The 17,811-nt window shown below is 48.2% G+C and overlaps 4 protein-coding genes across 4 annotated transcripts; 2 read left to right on the forward strand and 2 right to left on the reverse strand.

Moving 5' to 3' along the window:
- Positions 1–615: 615 nt before the first annotated feature.
- BJ212DRAFT_1378323 (uncharacterized protein) lies at positions 616–3,026 on the reverse strand. The gene is made up of 7 exons (XM_041336561.1): positions 2,718–3,026; positions 2,487–2,635; positions 1,421–2,436; positions 1,269–1,374; positions 1,022–1,218; positions 925–971; positions 616–870 (listed from the first exon to the last, which is right to left on the reverse strand). The coding sequence occupies exons 1-7, from the start codon at positions 2,949–2,951 to the stop codon at positions 733–735; spliced, it is 1,887 nt and encodes a 628-aa protein (XP_041189287.1). The 5' UTR covers positions 2,952–3,026; the 3' UTR covers positions 616–732.
- Positions 3,027–3,873: 847 nt separating this feature from the next.
- BJ212DRAFT_592547 (uncharacterized protein) lies at positions 3,874–5,917 on the forward strand. Its single transcript, XM_041343601.1, has 5 exons — positions 3,874–4,093; positions 4,153–4,272; positions 4,322–4,858; positions 4,909–5,089; positions 5,144–5,917. Exons 1-5 carry the CDS (start codon positions 4,013–4,015, stop codon positions 5,755–5,757), a joined length of 1,533 nt encoding a protein of 510 aa, XP_041189288.1. The 5' UTR covers positions 3,874–4,012; the 3' UTR covers positions 5,758–5,917.
- A 2,581-nt stretch (positions 5,918–8,498) lies between these two features.
- Positions 8,499–9,083, reverse strand: BJ212DRAFT_1230621 (uncharacterized protein; the record flags this gene model as incomplete). The annotated part of the gene is made up of 2 exons (XM_041329492.1): positions 8,499–8,921; positions 8,997–9,083. Coding segments are annotated over 2 exons (510 nt in total), but the record flags the coding sequence as incomplete, so codon positions are not given.
- A 4,155-nt stretch (positions 9,084–13,238) lies between these two features.
- Positions 13,239–16,282, forward strand: BJ212DRAFT_1378360 (permease family-domain-containing protein). The gene is made up of 15 exons (XM_041336562.1): positions 13,239–13,468; positions 13,522–13,602; positions 13,665–13,694; positions 13,746–13,763; positions 13,820–14,041; positions 14,099–14,178; positions 14,231–14,338; positions 14,413–14,426; positions 14,483–14,554; positions 14,611–14,692; positions 14,748–14,946; positions 14,999–15,062; positions 15,117–15,293; positions 15,349–15,571; positions 15,626–16,282. The coding sequence occupies exons 1-15, from the start codon at positions 13,436–13,438 to the stop codon at positions 15,939–15,941; spliced, it is 1,719 nt and encodes a 572-aa protein (XP_041189290.1). The 5' UTR covers positions 13,239–13,435; the 3' UTR covers positions 15,942–16,282.
- Positions 16,283–17,811: the final 1,529 nt, after the last annotated feature.

Genomic DNA, 17,811 nt, shown 5'->3' on the forward strand with positions numbered 1-17,811 from the left:
GGTGCTGTAGATAACAGGAAGACCACATGAACATCCTCAGCTTCCAGAAGCGAGGTCTCGTGCTAGATTGAACTCCTCAATCGCCGCCGATTTTAGCAGACAAAGTCGGGCGCCTGATAGACGTCGCAGAGACATGTGTTCATTTAATGAATATGATGCGTCATCGAGTGATTGCAAATGTGACGAAGCCAGGCCCGGGACGGTCACTGCATCAGGAGGTCTCATTTTAAAAACAGGTCAAGCTTACGGTTCCTATCTCCTAGGCCTGTCCGTCATGTAGATAGTATCAGAGGAAACCTAGCAATGGGGAACAATAGGGTTGACTTCTGTTGACTCCTAAATTTCACGACAGTAATAAGCTAAAATATAATAGACACTACCGCGCATGAGGACTCAGGAGGCCGTATCTTGGTTGCACCTTCGCATGTGAGGCCTCATTAATCCATACTAACCACTAGTGAGCTCGATAACACTCACTGATATATGCTCGAATCAATGTTCAACTTTGCCTCCACGATGCGACGGACTCATCGTCAGACGTTGGTGCCCACCTTAGCTCCGCCATAAGCCACCCAATAATTGGGTGGCTTATGGCGGAGCTAAGGTTATCCAAGACTGTCCCTCATGCCATAGGCTCAAATTGCATTTCTGGAATTATACGACAAAGATGTTACAGTCCGACTTGTAACCCACTTAAACCTACAACACTCCCGTCCACTACTGCCGAGTGCCTCACTCGGGGTAATCAAACAGTTTGCAAGCGCGATAGTGAGCAGCGACCGCGGTCCGAATGTCACTTTGCAAGGCGCTACGAACAATATTTTGTCCACAAATGTAGCAAAAGTGAGTGTTGCAGGCCGGGGAGATGCACTACGACAGCATATACGTTAGAACGGTATGCTTGTCGAAAAGTAGATCACGCACGGTCATATGACTGCATCCCCCGTCCCTCTGGACCGGTGTTTTGCAGTCTGCCAAGAACCGTAAGTAACAGTAAATAACTAATAGGAAAAGCACATACTTGGGCAATACTTCCACCCACGCTGCTTCATTAAATGGTCCAGTTCCGAGGTGCCGTCACAAGAGTGGGGAGGACCGCCAATTATGAAAGATTGCTGGCACGCTTTGCACCAAATATGGTCACAATCGGGCAGAGGACAAACCAGCATGCGAGATTCATCATGTTCCTGTTTGTCTACTGGCACTGAACGCTGACATCTAAATGACATGGTTGACGCGCCGGAAGGTAACACGAGTGAGACACTCACTTGCGGCAGTGAAGGAGAACTGAAAGCTGGCTTAGTTCCATGTCTTCCCAAATCGTATATTGCCGCTCATTGACACCAATTTGCTGCACGAGGAGTCCCGAAATCGCTAAGGAGGGTGAGTTAACAATGGGTACTACAGAGGATGTACAAACCTGCAGGTTGACGGTTATTATTTTCTGTCATGCAAACGGGACACAGGACTGGAAAACGATGTTCTTCGATCTTAGAGCAAATATGTCCTCGGATACAAGTTCTGCATATCGAGTGATCACATTCAAGATCCACACTGTCGTCCACAGGTTGTTCTTCCATGCATATTACGCACGAAAAAATGTGTGGGAGTGAGGCAGCCAGAGTCTGCATCTGATCTCGAAGTTGCAAATCTTCGACGTCAAAAGATTGCTGCAACTCGAGGGCTGCGGCTGAATTCAGGCTGTCAAGCCCCCACTCATGCCCTAGATCTTCCTTGACCGTATCATAAAGCGATGACCATGCATCTGCATCACGACCGCGACCCTTGTTCGTTACTTTGTTAGGTGACGAGGACGAGGACGAGGACAAGAAGTTGAGCGGAGCCAGCCGTGATGATCCAGCTATTCCATTTGAGGGCCGCGAAGGGAGAGGCTTTGAAGTGAAGTGTCGTTCACTGCTGCTCTGCACGATCTTGGAGGGTTCCTGAAGCGACACCACTTTCTTCCTCTCAATGCTCAAAGCATCATCCAAGCGTTGAACCTCTTCTTCGAGTGTCGCGTTTTCTTCAGCCAGCCTCTCATTTTTCTGCGTCAACTCGGCCACTTCGGCTCGCAATCTCAGAACGGCTAGGCTGGATTCAACGACAGTGTGCTGCATGCCTCGCATATCTGAAGGTGGTCCATTTGACATAAAGATATGGCCCGAGACGTTATTAAGCAGCTGAGCTTGCCATTGCAAGCCACTCAGGGAAAGAAGATGGCTGTCGATAGCAGGCAATATGCTGGCCAAGCGTGAGACCGCTTGGTCAATCGATGTATTGAGAATAAGGCCAGAACCAGCTGGATAGCTTGGCCGCGGGTGAGAATCAAAAATCACGAAGACATCCGTCTCTAATCCTTTAATCAGCGTGCATGCGATGATCTCAGGAGGGCGGGTGATGATGACAGTAGCCGAGGAGCTCAAGGTTTGCATATATCTGAGAAGATCGTGGAAGTGATTAAACGGATAAACGAATAATTGGCTTACTCCAGGGTACGCCTGAAATACTTCGCCTTTGGGGGACCAAACCGTGTTGATACATGCTTCAGAGACTTCTCGAATAAGGGAACCTGCTGGATTTCTTCCACGTCCAAGTGCAAGTCACTTGACCATCCTGAGCAGATAGAGACAATGTCCTATGGTATAACGTTTCGTAAGAAGCAGTGAGGGGCTACGGCCAGTGGATTTGACGGGCGCTAAATCAGACAAAATACTTACTTGAATGACCTCTTTGCTGGTGATAGCTCGAAGCAGATCTATCATCCTGTCCTGACTATGTATGTGAACGAGGTCAGAGAGAACTCTCGCAAAATTCATGGCTGCAAGGCCACATGCAGATATACCGCGACCATTGAACTGACTTGTGCCAGGGTAAGATACGATGCGCTCCCTTCCTTGCAAGATATCCACGATGCTATCGTCGGGTCCACTGAGAGGAATCTTTGAGACCATAACTGTCGCGTAACGGTTATGATCACTGATCAAAAGGAGTGGCTGAACGGCGCTGCAATGCTGCTTACAATAAACAGGAGCCTACATGCTTAACCCGTTGCCTAAATATTAAATTAATAATAGAATTATAGAGTGCGAGGTTACATAAGCCCTCCTAATGAAAATTGTTCACCGTTCATCATGGCAGTAGCGCAGCCAATGAGAATCATTTATCGTTCATCAGTAACGAAGACGACGTGGTAGTGCTAGGGATTGGGTGTGTGGTTAGTGGGGACCGATGGCAACTATCGAGGCTTTCAGCTGTCGGTTATGTGTACGTCATAGCATAGTTCTCCATGGGAGTTCAACGTTCAACGTTCAACGCCACATATGGTGCGCATTGGTTCTCAAGTTTGTGTCGATTTGTTTTCAAGTATCTAATTTTTTTTACCACATTTCGACTATTCAAGATATTTATGAACCAAGCTCCAGACGTCCATCTTTCACTGCAATCAGAGATGAAGACAAGATACTATCTACTCCGAAGTAACTTGGCATTGAGTTACACGTAAATACCTGAATCTGATGATATTCAGGTATTTACAACGTCTACCGGAAATTTAACAACTTGACTCTGTACTGTGGAGCGGGTTCTGTATTTCGATCGACGACTAAAATATAGCGTCCTTCGAGCGGGGGAGCGTTGCCTTACCAGTGTCTGGGCCATGATAAATGTACGAGCTTGGTGTATCTTCGGGTGAGTTCAACCATCAAAGTACAAAAAATGTAAATTCAACCTGTGGGTGCCTATTAAAAGTAGCTCAACGAGCTCACTCATGCGAGACATTACTACTAGATGTTTATCCTCGCTAACGTGAGCGTATGTCACCTTTTTATCAGACGCCCGACTGTGTCTAGGCTCTACTAAAATCAGCCACAACTTTCCAAGGTGTGCTTCCTGGCACGAGACCTTGCTTCTGAGGTGAGATGATGTTCATGTGGTCTTCTTGTTATCTTCAGGAGAGTATTTATCTCTGCCGTTTCTCGTGCGACATGCTTGGAGCTTTCATTGATACCCTGTCATGGATTTCGACCTCGTTGTTCGCAATGGTACCGTCGTGACTGCCTCGGACATTTGGGAGTCTTGTGATATTGGAGTTAAAGTACGAATACCACCTGCTATCGTGTTCAGGTTTTACTAATGCATCGCTGCCTATGTCAGGATGGAACCATTGTCGCTGTTGGTCCTCGTCTTCCGGCTGCACCTGGCGCGCAAGAGATTGATGCCGAAGGGGCTTTTGTAACTCCTGGAGGAGTCGATGCTCATGTTCATCTGAGCCAGGCTCGTAAATTCCTTCGTCCGCTGCTCAAATACTTATTATGCTGTGTAGTTTTACGAAGCCACCGTCGGTGTGGATATTGATCACTCCATCATTACGAATGGGGTCATCCCCGATCCCGAAAACTTTGTCGGTGACACGTTCGATACGGGCACACGTAGTGCGGTAGCTGGAGGAACGACAACAGTAATTACGTTCGCTTCTCAGATGAAGAAGGACGAGAGTATCATCGCTGTTATCGAGGACTATCACAAGCTCGCCAAGGACCAGTCCTACTGTGACTATGCTTTCCACGTTATCATCACCAATCCGACGCCCCAAATCGTCGAAGGTGAATTCCCGCGGATGGTAGATGAATACGGAATCACGAGCGTGAAGCTGTATATGACATACAAGCCATTGAGACTTCTGGATTACCAGATTCTTGATGTCATGTATTCCGCTCGGAAACTTGGTATCACCACGATGGTGCACGCCGAGAATGCCGATGTTATCGACTGGATGACGCAGCATCTAGAACAGAAGCTCATGACGCATCCCTACCACCATGGAACATCTCGACCTCCGATTGTGGAGGCCGAGGCTACGGTGAGCCTATTTTATGCTTTGTTTGAAATGGTATACTTACATTGCAGTAGAACCGCGTCATTTGTTTGGCTGAACTCATGGATACACCGATCCTGCTCGTGCACATATCCGGTGGGCCTGCCACAAAGCACATCCGCGACGCACAAACAAGGCTGCTTCCGATCTACGGTGAAACGTGTCCCCAGTACATGTTCCTTCTCGCCGATTCGATGCGAAAGGGTGACTTCGAAGGTAATGACTCCTCTGCTATGTTCTGCTAACCTTTATCTTACTTGCTTTATGCAGGCGCGAAGTGCGTATGCTCACCTCCGATCCGGGAGGACAAGTCCGACCAAGATGCCATATGGGCCGGGGTCAAAAACGGAACATTCACCATTGTTTCTTCAGACCACTCCCCTAACAAATTCAATCATCAAAATGGAAAGCAACGAGGACTCAAAGACGGAAACCTTCCATATGGTAAATTCCGTCTCATCCCGAATGGACTACCTGGCGTGGAAACCCGTATTCCGCTTCTCTTTTCCGGCGGAGTCCTCTCCGGGCGCATCTCCCCACAGAAGTTTGTCGAGGTCACGTCCACAAACCCAGCTAAGCTATATGGATTGAAGAAAAAGGGCAGTATTGCCCCTGGCTTCGATGCTGATTTGGTTATCTGGTACCCGCAAACGAAGTTCCAGTCATTCAAGCTCACCAATGAGATGCTGCACCATGCTGTCGACTATACGCCGTTTGAGGGCATCGAGTTCAAGAACTGGCCGAGGTACACAATCATCAGGGGTAAGGTGGTGTTCAGCCATGGGGAGGTAGTTGGAAAGATGGAGTACGGCCAGTACATCCGGAGGGAGAAGAGTCTACTTCCGGGACCAAGAGATGTTTGGTTGAGCGAATGGCGACCCTAGGGTTGATAGGAGAGGCGCCGGAACCATTAATTGTCGTAGTCCAATTTTCGAATCTCATACTTCCATTGATATCTAGTACTCTGGTCACCATGTAATATAAGCCGTACAAGTTGAACCATGCACCTCCAATTGAATTTGATCATCGTCACCTGTCTCGTACTAAGTACACATGCATTTACAGGTCCCCACAAGCCTTTCCATTTAATTGGTCTATATGATTCGGATAATTCTGTCAATACTCGGTCCATAAGAATTATATGTCCATGCAAATGACGCGACAATGTGATACATGCACTTCTCAGGATATGCACCCTATACATCAGCTCCCGACGAGAGGTTTCGTCGTACTCTCCACCCAATCCCCCAATCTCAACAGCTCCGTCAATTTATTAACCTGATCATCATCCGCATCGACACCTGGTAGTGACCGCAGTGCAACCAGTACTTTCAACACCGCTGCCTCCATGGAGCGCGACACGTCCTGTTGACCTCCCTTCATATGTTGCAGGGTGTGCTGGACGAGGATGGGGACGACGTGTTGGATACCCTCATCTAGCCGTTGCGAGGACGCATACGCCCAAGCTTTGCGGATGAGTTTCCAGCGCAGCTTATCTGTATCCGTCGGCGTGGAGATGCCAGTTGCATCTGTACTAAAGGCGGTGTCGTGCTGTTCCCCCGCGAGGATGACTGCAAGGTAAAGCGCGAGATGTCCTGCGTTCAACTGAGAAATAACCCGCATGTGCCCACTGCGATTCTCGTTTGTCAGAGTGGCGGCGATCCCAGCACATCGCTCAAGGTGCCCGTCGTTCGCTAAATACTCGTCCCATTTACGCGACTGCCGAAGCGCAAAGATAATTTGAATGTAACACAGGTCACGCCTCCATGATCGCGCGATCTCTGAGAGGGGTAAGATATGAGAAGGCTCGTCGTCCACAGGAGGATCGATGCATAGAGTAGCGGTAGAGGACAGCGCAAGCGAGAGATTGACCATCATGCTCGGCGTTAAATCATCTGAAGCCACCTTTCTCCTAACTGCGTGAAGTGCCGCCATTCCAGAGTGACGTGTTCGGGCAGGCATATCCGGACTCATGGCTACACAAATGTTCGAATAGTAGACCTGCATCAAATTTTCAGGCCACTCTACCTCGCCAATCTTGCTCATGGCTTGGAGTGCATCGCCTAAAGCAAGGTGGTCCTTGGTATTATGATGATGAACTATGAAGTCAAGCAACCATGTGAAGTCTTCCCTGCGGCGTTTTCCGTGGCTAGTGCCTACTCTGATGCAATTCCACAGTGCGCGCCAATCATCAGCCCTGTACCTGAGGTCCGCGTCGGCAACGATACTAAGGTGAAGTGCAGCTCTGGCGCTGCTGAGACACTGATATTGGTGATCCGCGGCAATTGGGTTCAAAGGAGATTTGATATTGGCTCTTTGTACCATACGTTTGCAAAGTTGAAGGGCCCAAGCAGGTAAATTATGGTCGCGGAATATCTGACGATACTCGACAGCTTCGATGAGAACCGAGAGAGGGCGGAAGAGCATTGCGATATCAACATCTTCAAGACCACTATCTGGGTCATTTGGGGATGCTGCTGAAAAACCCTGTTCCAACGTTGCCTGTAGATCTCGATCCTGCAAGCCTTGCAGAACTTGCAGGAGCAAAGATTCTAGTTCATCCCTGTAGAGCAGATTAGCCAACACGATGAATGAAGTATAAACCAAGGGCTCACCCCCTGTCGAGACGAATCAAAGCATCTTCGTCGAGACGAATCGAAGCATCCTCCTCAAGAGGAATGCCGATCACGAGCGCAGCAGCCGTCAAACAGTTGACGATCACAGCCCTTGGAGGCAGTGGAAAGACAAGTAGACGAGTGATGGCATCAATAGCCCACATGCGAAGGTGCCTTTCTCGCTTGTAATGTAACAAACAGTGCGGAATGGAGTACGACATCCACGCCAGGTACGAGTCGGGTATCCGGGGGACGAAAGGACGGTGCCCTAAGCTCAGTCGGAAGGCACTCCGTATCATGTCGCAGATAAATTGCATCTCCGTATCTTGCAGCACAAGGAAGGTGAACCAAGATATGTCGGGAGGCTGAGTCGCGACTGGTGTCGCTGATGCCGACTCTGCCAACGGGTCAAAGAATAGCTGATGCATATCCCGGCTATCCAGTCGCGCGAAGTATAGGTGGATTAAAGCTTTCCCGCAGGCAAGTGCACGCGTTTTCGAATGAAGCCCAAGCTTGGGCTGCCTGCCTTGAGTGCTTTCGAAGCAAGCTAGAAAGGTATCTCGTAGTTGCATGATCGCAGCAGAGACGTCAATTAATTTGGGCCATTCAATCTCGGGAACCATAAGCGCAGCTGAAGTAATGACATTTGGATCTGTAGTTGTCTCCATTATCCAGCGAACCGCGGCCGCGTCATGAGGAGCGTCCGCTTTGTGCGGCAGCCCAGATTCTTTGTCGTTATCATATGCGCGTGCATTGTTGCACAGCCTGGAAGTAGCGGTTATTCCAAAAAGGAGCGATGGGATCCAGCCCGCTAGCGAGACATGGAATCTCCGGATCGAGCGACTGAGACTTTGTAAGGCAAACCGGAGGATCGTTGACGTAGTGGTCTGGAATGGACAAGTTGGAGAAACGATGCAGGATAGGACGATGGCGCCGTAAAACAGGGCTCCAAATGCCATCGTCAACACTACTGGAGTTGCAATGGTCGGCTGCTGCGTCCAAATGCTAGCAATTAGAGCAATTCCGAATAAAAGCAGGGAAATCTGGATCAACAACGGAAGCGCTTCCAAGACAGCACTAAAGTGCCACGTCTGAAGACCATCCATCTTCTGTTGCCTTAGGCGACCGCGGACGTCAATCGGACCACGTCCGCCGCGTATGAAGTGCCCCAGCCATTGCTTCCCCAGTACGGCACCCAGCGCAGCCATGAGACTGGTACTGAGACTGGCGTACATGAGACACTGTATCCAAATCTCAGTCGCCCCTGGTCCATTCCACTGTGGGAGGTCGGGCTGTCGACCATCGAACGCAGTGTTGTTGAGTGTGTGGATAAGCAGTTTTAAAAGGGCGTTTGTCATCTCAGTTTCGTCCGGACTGAGTGTGGATTGAAGAGAAACGATGAAAGTGGTGCTGACTGCGGAGAAGAGACCTGACTATGTATTATGGTCAGAATCGCGGTTCCACATAGAAACATATCGAGATGGTAGTTTTAACTGCTAGATACTCACGAATATAAGAACGATATCCATGTCACTCTTGTGTTTTTCAAGGAACTCCTCAACATGATATCCAGCCTCCCGTTCATATATCGTCCAAAATTGACCCCGAATATTCCCATCGTTGTTCCGATCAAACTCTGAATCAGATTTGCTGGACGTCCCGCCTGAACTAAAGGTGCAACATCACATGCGCTTCGTTCGTGAATGCCCAACAGGAATTGCTCACTGGAGTATTGAACCACTTCGTGACTGGCCCACTAAGGTGGCGTTGGGGCTCGTATACGTTGAATAGAACATATAGCCCAGAACCTTCTGATAGTGTTCCCGGGTGTTGAATTAGAGGACGAAATGTGATAACTTCTGAGAAGCTACGAGATCACTCCTAATCAGATGGGCCGCAGTAAGTCACCTACCTAACCGAAACTGCTCTTGCTCCACTTACTCAAGACGTGCCGAGAACGTCTCGCTTGCGGCATCCGAACTGCGCGTGACTCACTGATCTGATCAAATGCATTTGATGTTTCCTTTTCTGCATCCCGTCGGACTCTAGGCTAAGTAAGTCCTGTGCAAGTCCGGTGAACGAGTAGACGTAATTCTGGATGGTATTCCCAGAAATTCCAAGCGTTAAATTTTAAACCGATGAAGTTGGCAAAGTCGATCACTTGCCGTTCATGTGCTAATTATTTGGCTGTGCCTTCGTGTAACTGTAAGTGTTGCTGGTGAGGGCAGTCGTCCATGGTTTCTGATACAGCTGCGATTATAATCACTACATCGGCTAGTAGCTCGAATACAAACTGCGCGCCTCAAGTTGAAGCCACCTTTAAATGAGTCTGGCAGGGAGATAAGGCGGCATTATCGTATTTGTATGGAGTCGATATAGTCAGGCCGTCGGCAGTTGGAAATCACTGAGCACTGCATAGAGCACAATAATGTCTATTGAAGTCACAGTACTCACCGAGTATGACAATCTGATGGGCCCTGGCCCCTCTTGGAAGTAACGTAGTGACTTTCGAACCAACATGATTACGATCGGACTTTGAACTACTTAGCTCACGCGGCAAGTCCCTGACTCCGGCTTACTTGTACTTTTGCTTCTACAGCGAGATTCTTCACTTTAGATTCAGACTTGCCGGATGTCACTTGATACATTTGAGAATATTCTCGCAATCTAAATTTTTCAACTTGTCCTTCATCTCCAGAAGGCATCTCGGGCTTACTGCTTGACGATCCCGCTGACCCACGGCATGTCCTCTTCTCCAGTCCATAACCTCGTGTTTATTCCCTCGCACGTGTTTGACCACAGCACGTTTCCAGCGACGTCGTCTGCGTTCGACGTAATTCCTGTAATCTCACGAATCAAAACATTTCGTGACGCGTGTTCACGAAAGAACGTGTATTTAAATGCCAGGGCACGCACGTCCGTAATGAAATTGTACGTTTTACAAAACCGCCCTGTATGTGAGACGAAGAGATCTGGTCCAAGCCGATTGACCCAGTGTGTCACTTGGAGTTGCGAGATGTATCATGTCGGCCACTGTCTCCACGTGTGGAGGAGTTCTTGCGCTACTAGGACTCATTGCAGTGAGGGACTACGAATGTAGCAATAGGATTTGGGCGCAGTCACAGAATCAGGGCAGACATTGTTATAACCACAATGACAAGGGTCTTGGCTGCTGGGAACAATTTTTTTTAGTTGGAAGCATTACTGAAGCGGGCGGTGGCAGGGAACAAGGAAAGGTTGCCGAAGACCTTAACGGGATGCAGTGAGTGGCTACCAATGCGATGTGGGCGCAGTCACAGAATCAGGGCAGACGTTATAGCCACAATGACAAGAGTCTACAGCTTGGCTCCTGTCAGTGGGGACGGTCGGAAGCATTACTGAGGCGAGATTGACAAGGCGGCGGCAATGCAATAGACTAACAGTCGAGTAAGCCCCCCATGTATGGGGCTACGACCCCAAAAGACAATAAACCATTTTTTTTGGAAGAAGAAAGAAGCGGGAAAGTTGCCGAGGACCTTAACGAGAGAAGGTTGATGGAAGTGTTGAAACAGGTCTGTGCGATGGAAGCAGTGGGCAAAAAGTTAGGCGAGCGGGGATTGAGATCGCTAACGTCGAGACGAATGAGGATGAATGATGCGGCAAACAGCATTATCCGAGAACTATACAGCAGGCCTAAAGTTAAGGTTGCAAGGGAAGCAGAACGGGAGAACAGTCATGCCAATTCACTGACCAGTTCTTCCCAATATCATGATGCACGTCGTGCGCTGATTGCGCTCCAACAGATTCCTGTAACACTCCGCAAACGCGGACATTCGAAATGCGCGTCTAAAGCGGCCGGCGGGAACGGCAGACAAGCGCCACTGATCAGGGCATTCGCGATTTCAGATATCAGAAGCGACAATGGGCGGTCCTAGTACAGATTAGAATAGACACAATTAGAATAAAAAAAGAGTGCAAGAGGCAGTAGTGAGAAATTAGACATCAGGAACTGTCAGGACAAAGTCAGCCTCCTCCACTAACGTGAGAGTCGTGTCATTCCTCTGCAACTTGCTGCCAAATCCGCAGAATCGTGCACGCCGCCTCACGTCTGGGTCGGCACCTATGAAATTTGAAAGCTATCAGCAGTCTACTGACAGGTAGTGTGAAATGTGCTGAACCTGAGAACTCCGGTTTGAGAGCAACTAAAAGAATTGACACCATTCGGTACAACTCGAGTGTAAGCGGGATAATCTGGTGATCCGGTTGCAAGACCATCGAATAGTGGGAAGTAGTCGGCATGCAGCTGGGTTCTCTTCTCTTCCGATGCCGCTATCGTGCTTGGCCAGACTGGACTGCATCCGCATCTCGCCAAGGCTCCATGTAACATTATGCCCGCGACATGTCGGAAGTTGACAGCAAGTGCTGCCCTGCCGCCTCGACTCTCGAAATAGTAGGTACCAGGAGTAACCTATTATGGCTCGTTGGATAAGCTTTCCGTGGGCCTGCCAACATGTCGACACTCTGGGAGCTTGAAACTTGCGCATTCTCATGATCCAAATCTGTCTTTTCTAGGAGTTCTAGGTTGCGGCGTTACAGCGATATTGGTTACCAGTATACGTCATATGGCAACTTATGGAAGGCCAAGAATAGCCATCTCATTAGCCTTCTGATTGTCACTTTGGCGCCATGGAGTATCCCTCGAGTGCATTCGTGAGTCTGGATTAGCCTAGTCCTGGACTTTGACCTTTGAGGCACTACCGTAGGCCTCGCCTGACCCTTGGTGATTCTTTTTTTTTTGTTCGACTTCTTACCGTTTCCTAAACTTAGCTCTGTTTCGTCATTGAGCGGCACTTCGGAGATTCATGGTGATAGCACCATTCTGAAATGTTTCTGAAGTTTCGAAGTACTAACGACACTTCAATAAGAAGTATTTTGCCAATGACCCGGTAACCTGACTCCGATTACGAGTCGAGGCATAGACCTCTAATCGATATGAACGCGGGACATCGATACGCGACAATGTTGAGTGCTTTATTGTTCGTGTGCGGGCCTGTTCGTAATTAATCATGTCATAAATGTCCTCAAATTCGGTGCTCCCTTTGTGTTTTGCTCACATGGCTGGGTCAGAACTGCTTCGCGCTAGTACTAGAGAGAAGCTCATCTCCGGCCCCCTAACATATGCAAGAGATAACAGATCACATGCACAAGTTATTTTTGAGTGAGATTACAGAACTACGACAAAACCAGCATTCAAATCTTAATTTCATGGCCAGCATCGTGAATGTGGAATGAGATGATACGCCTCGAATCATTTCAAACCTTTCTGTCCAAAGTGAATAATTCATTACCTCAATATTACTATCAGTGTGTACTAACCATTACACCGAGGTCATCATTCTATGTAATCGATGATTCGGAAAACTGGCCGAGCCTTCTCAACTCCGCAAGGTCCTAACTCTGAACTGTTACAGCTAAACTCAAATGTTTCGAAACTCAGATCAGGATCCCAGCGTCACCTGCGACCTGATTATAATGAATTTGTCAACCCTATTCGGGTCCATTCAGGTATGATTATTTTATCCTAGGCAAGGCAAAATGTAGTGCATGTTGGCCTAGAAATGTGATCCGGGTATCTACCCCCTGGGACCTGGGTTACAGCAAGCTACAGCTACGGGCAGCCTTGGCAAGGGGAGTTCCTGGAAGGGATGCCCAAGAAAGGTGGACATGGTGTGACCAATAGCATAACGTGATAGTAAGGTTCTGATCGGGATGTCACCGAGATCCGCATTCGGTAACTCAGCACTGTTTATGTATGGTGTTAATTGAGAGTTATCGCCCATTAACTTGTCAAGTTTGAAGTGAGAGTTTCGCTTCACTCTTTCGAACCCTTCGTTAGGTCCCGCTCTTAGAATCTGTTATATAGTACTCTCCTCAACCGACACTCCTTTCTTTCCTCACCTCTGTCAACATGCTTACTTTTGCCGACAGGCTCAACGCCCAGGTTCGTATATCCCCTGGGCCACCTAGTTATCTTGATAACAATGTTCTCTGTAGGTTGCCGATTCCGCAGTCGGACGATGGTTTCGTCTGGAGGGCTCTGGCCATGCCCGTGAGCGCGAAGGTTCACGTTTTATGGTTCGTTACTCGTTCTGTGGCTCTCTCAGACTTCATAGTCTGATGTAACTTGGATCAACCAGACAGATATTCGTGCGGGTATAACGACCTGGGTGAGAATCAAAATTTCACCGATGAGATTATTTTGTTAACGCTCTTCTCAGGCAGCCATGGCGTACATCGTATGTTCTTCCATCGTTACCGTTAAGTCACCAATCAATCAATCTGTCCCTACAAGATTTCTGTCAACGCTTCTATCGTATCTGACTCTGGGGGAACTTGCGTCTGTGAAGCGGCCAATAACTGTGCTACTGATCCGACATATCTCCAATGCGTCCAAGAGGTGAAACAAGATCTCATCACTTCCACAGCAGCCATGTCCGCTCTCGCATCAGTCTTAATGGGTGCCCTTGCGAATTTGCCTGTCGGTATGGCTCCAGGGATGGGACTTAATGCCTATGTACGTCCGTTAGCAACCTGACGATTCTATACATGCCTATTGACACTATTTCTACAGTTCACATACTCTGTTGTTGGTTATCACGGCAGCGGGTTTATTACTTACCAAGAAGCACTCGCTGCTGTCTTCTTGGAAGGGTGAGTCCATTTCTCTCGCGGACCTCTTCGCCTCACTAGACGCCTTCTGTAGATGGATCTTCTTTATCTTGTCCCTTCTGGGCTTACGTCAATGGCTTGCTCGCATTATGCCACAATCCCTTGTTCTTGCTGTAGGTGCTGGTATCGGATTGTACATTGCGTAAGTTCATTATTTTGCGTTGATCGATGATGAGCCCGCAACTGATGCTCCCATCATTGTTCGTTGCTACACAGGTTCATTGGACTAAGTTTGTCTACACATGCTCCTTCTGATGGATATTCTTTATTTATAATTTTCGCACAGCATCCGGTGGCTTGAATGTAATTGGAGGTGACACCACCAACTTGGTCGGTCTTGGTGGCTGTCTCGAGTCAGGTACGCTCGGTCCATGTCGCTGCACCGCCATCGTATCTGATGGGCTACGTCTGTAGATTGGTTGGATGGTCTACCATACTTCTGTGGTACTCAAGTTCTGCGGAGTCCTACCACATGGCTTGGTATCTTTACTGGCGGGTATGTACGGTCCGCGCCTTATCTTTATTTGTACTTACGGCATAACCTAATCCAGTATCCTCACGATCTTATTGATGCTTTATCGTGTCAAGGGATCTCTCCTAATCGGTATCTTCATCACTTCCATCATCTCTTGGCCGCGAAACACCTCTGTCACATACTTCCCACACGACGCCGCTGGTGATCAGTTGTTTGACTTCTTCAAGCAGGTTGTTACTTGGCATCCCTTGAAACACATTGGCAATGCACTAGATGTAAGTGAAATCCCGATCTTGTAGAGGGCAAAGCTCATGTACTGCTTTCAAGTATCACTATAGTAATGGAAAGGTGTGGTACGCACTTATAACTTTCCTTTATGTGGATATTTTGGGTGAGTGTTTCAGCAATGATATGAAACCACGTCTGGAATCAGTGTTTTATTAAGATACCACCGGTACTCTTTACTCTATGGTTAAATTCGCCGGCCTTCGTGATCCCGTCACCCTTGATTTTGAAAATTCTACCATCGCATACTGTGTCGATGCCTTCTCTATCTCCATGGGTGCGCTCGTGGGCACAAGTCCCGTCACGGCATTCATTGAGAGTGCCACTGGTATTGCTGGTATGAACACCATTCCCTCTTCAATATATTATCTTGGATCTGATTCAGCTTGCAGAGGGGGGTAAGACCGGTATAACGGCAATCGTCACTGGACTCCTCTTCTTCGTTTCTGTCTTCTTCGCGCCCATCTTTGCCTCCATCCCACCGTGGGCTACCGGCGGTGCGCTTGTCGTCGTTGGCTCGCTCATGATCCGCAATGTTCGCGATATCAACTGGGACTATGTCGGCGATGCTGTCCCTGCTTTCCTTACCATCCTATTTATTCCTCTGTCATACAAGTGAGTCCCCTGGACGTATCTTAAAGAGTTTGAGATGTTGACAGCAAGGCACAGCATTGCATATGGCGTCATTGTCGGCGTATTCTCCTATGTCATTATCAACGGCTTCGTATGGATCGTCTCCAAGATCTCCAACAATTCGATCATGCCACCCAACTATGACGCATCCGAGCCCTGGGTCATCCCCCCCGGCGGCATCGTGCCCACCTGGATCAAAATCCTGCTTAACCGCAACACCCGCATCGTCGAGGAGTCGCCCTCGGAATACGCATTCCAGGTGCGCCAACGCCACTCGAACATCTCAGTCGACACGACGTCACAAGACAACCCTTTGACGCCCGGGAAGTTGACATTCACATATGAAAAATAAAATGAGTTATTATTGTTGTCGTACTACACCTATCATGCTCTCCCGATTTTGCGATATCCTCTCTGCTGTCGATCTTTGCCACGCTTCGGACCCCCCGACGAGGCTTCCACTCTTTTGGCTATTTGTTATCTATTTATTGCATATATCATACCTGTCGTATATTGTACATAGAGGATGGTGGTTATCGTTTTTATTACCGCTGTTGTATTTGTCTCTCTGGGACTTTGCGGATTTTTTTTGTACAGATAGCGCTAGTACCTGCAGAACAGCTTGTAGGGTTCTTATGTGACGCTTTCTCCTGGAGTACATTACAAATGAAACCAGCCTCATTTATCCCCCTGTTACCTCGTTATGCACGATGGGCGCATGGACGCTGAAGGAACGCCTGGTCGTTGTGCAGCGCTAGGAATTCGTTGGATATCTGTTACATCAAAATCGCATTCTGTGATGTGTGTTTAAACTCGCAATTCGCGCAAGTAGTAAGGCCTTAAGGTTCGATGACTACCAGTTAAGAACAATTTAAAGATTGTTCATTTGCACCATTTCGTCCGACGCCTAAGACTAATTAGTGATACTGACCATCGGTTAATGAACTAGCCTATACTGATATGTGCAGTGGCAATGACCTGAATATTGCCTTGAGTATACAGCAACGACGACTCGTTTGATTTAATAGGACAATTCAATCACCACACTGCCCAGGCACACCGCCCTACCAACGACGACCACCGTGGAGTTAAACAAAAATAAATACCGCAAGTCACCACGTCAGTCATCACTCATTGTGCATGAACCTAGCCTTAACCTGTCCAAACCCCGGTGCGTGCGAGGCTGGTGACCACATGGTCGCAGGTCTCAAGTGAGATTCTACCACGATCCGCCGTCCCTGAAGCTACCATCATCAGTTGGAAAAAACAAACAACGCTATTCCACGCGGTCACCAACTCAGTACATTAGATACGAGAAGCGTGCCTGCATGCAGCGCTGCGGGCCATGTGCCTCATCGTTTATGATCTGTCGAAGCTGGCGTTCATTCTGCAGCCTGGTGGAAATGACTGCGGCCCGCAGGAAATACTTGGACGTTTGAAGGATGGTCGATGATCGGTGATGCCTTGCCTAAATAAAAGTCTGTAGAGTTGGACACCGGTCAATAGCAAATGAACTTAAACATACATTAAAAGTCGTGAGCACATGGGCAAAATAGCACACATCCTGATATGGAAGCGGTGATCCAGGCCAATTTGATGATAGGTACCACTGATCTCTCTATAGTATTGGAGTCTGGCATCTATGGTCCCATAGATGAATAAAAAACCCGGCATGCCCATATGATGTCAATTCTATACTGCGTTATCGGAGAGGGAGAAGGAGATAGAGTATAGGAAATCTGGTATTCGATTAGCTGGCATTCATGGAACTGCAAGGAGACCGTCGAGTCAAGTGCGAAAGAAACAAAAGAAGCGCAGTCACGTGGTGTGGCTGCTTGGCTTTGTTAACTCCCTGCGGTCATCGCTCGAGACACTATTACTCTTGTTCTCAACGCCAGATGTACAAACTTAACTGCATTGTCTTGGGCGATGATCCTCGCCTGTATATTTCAGATCAAGATTGCACTAACAGAGAGTGTCAGCGCCCTCCGAGAGGCTATCAAGGACGTGAAGAAGTAGGCATTTTGACCATGTTGATGCTGACCATCTTAAGCTATGGCTGGTGAGTGGTCTGATGCCTGTGATCTGATCTTGTGCTGAGACTTTGGAAGTTCAACCTGCCTGTTGACATGAGATGATTGACGCATAATCTTCACAATCTTGTACACTTGACCCAAAGAAATCCCTATCACCTGTGCATAAAATGGTCAAGATTTTTCCCA

The sequence above is a fragment of the Suillus subaureus genome, assembly GCF_016647635.1.
Source record: "Suillus subaureus strain MN1 chromosome Unknown BJ212scaffold_33, whole genome shotgun sequence".
NCBI lineage: Eukaryota > Fungi > Basidiomycota > Agaricomycetes > Boletales > Suillaceae > Suillus > Suillus subaureus.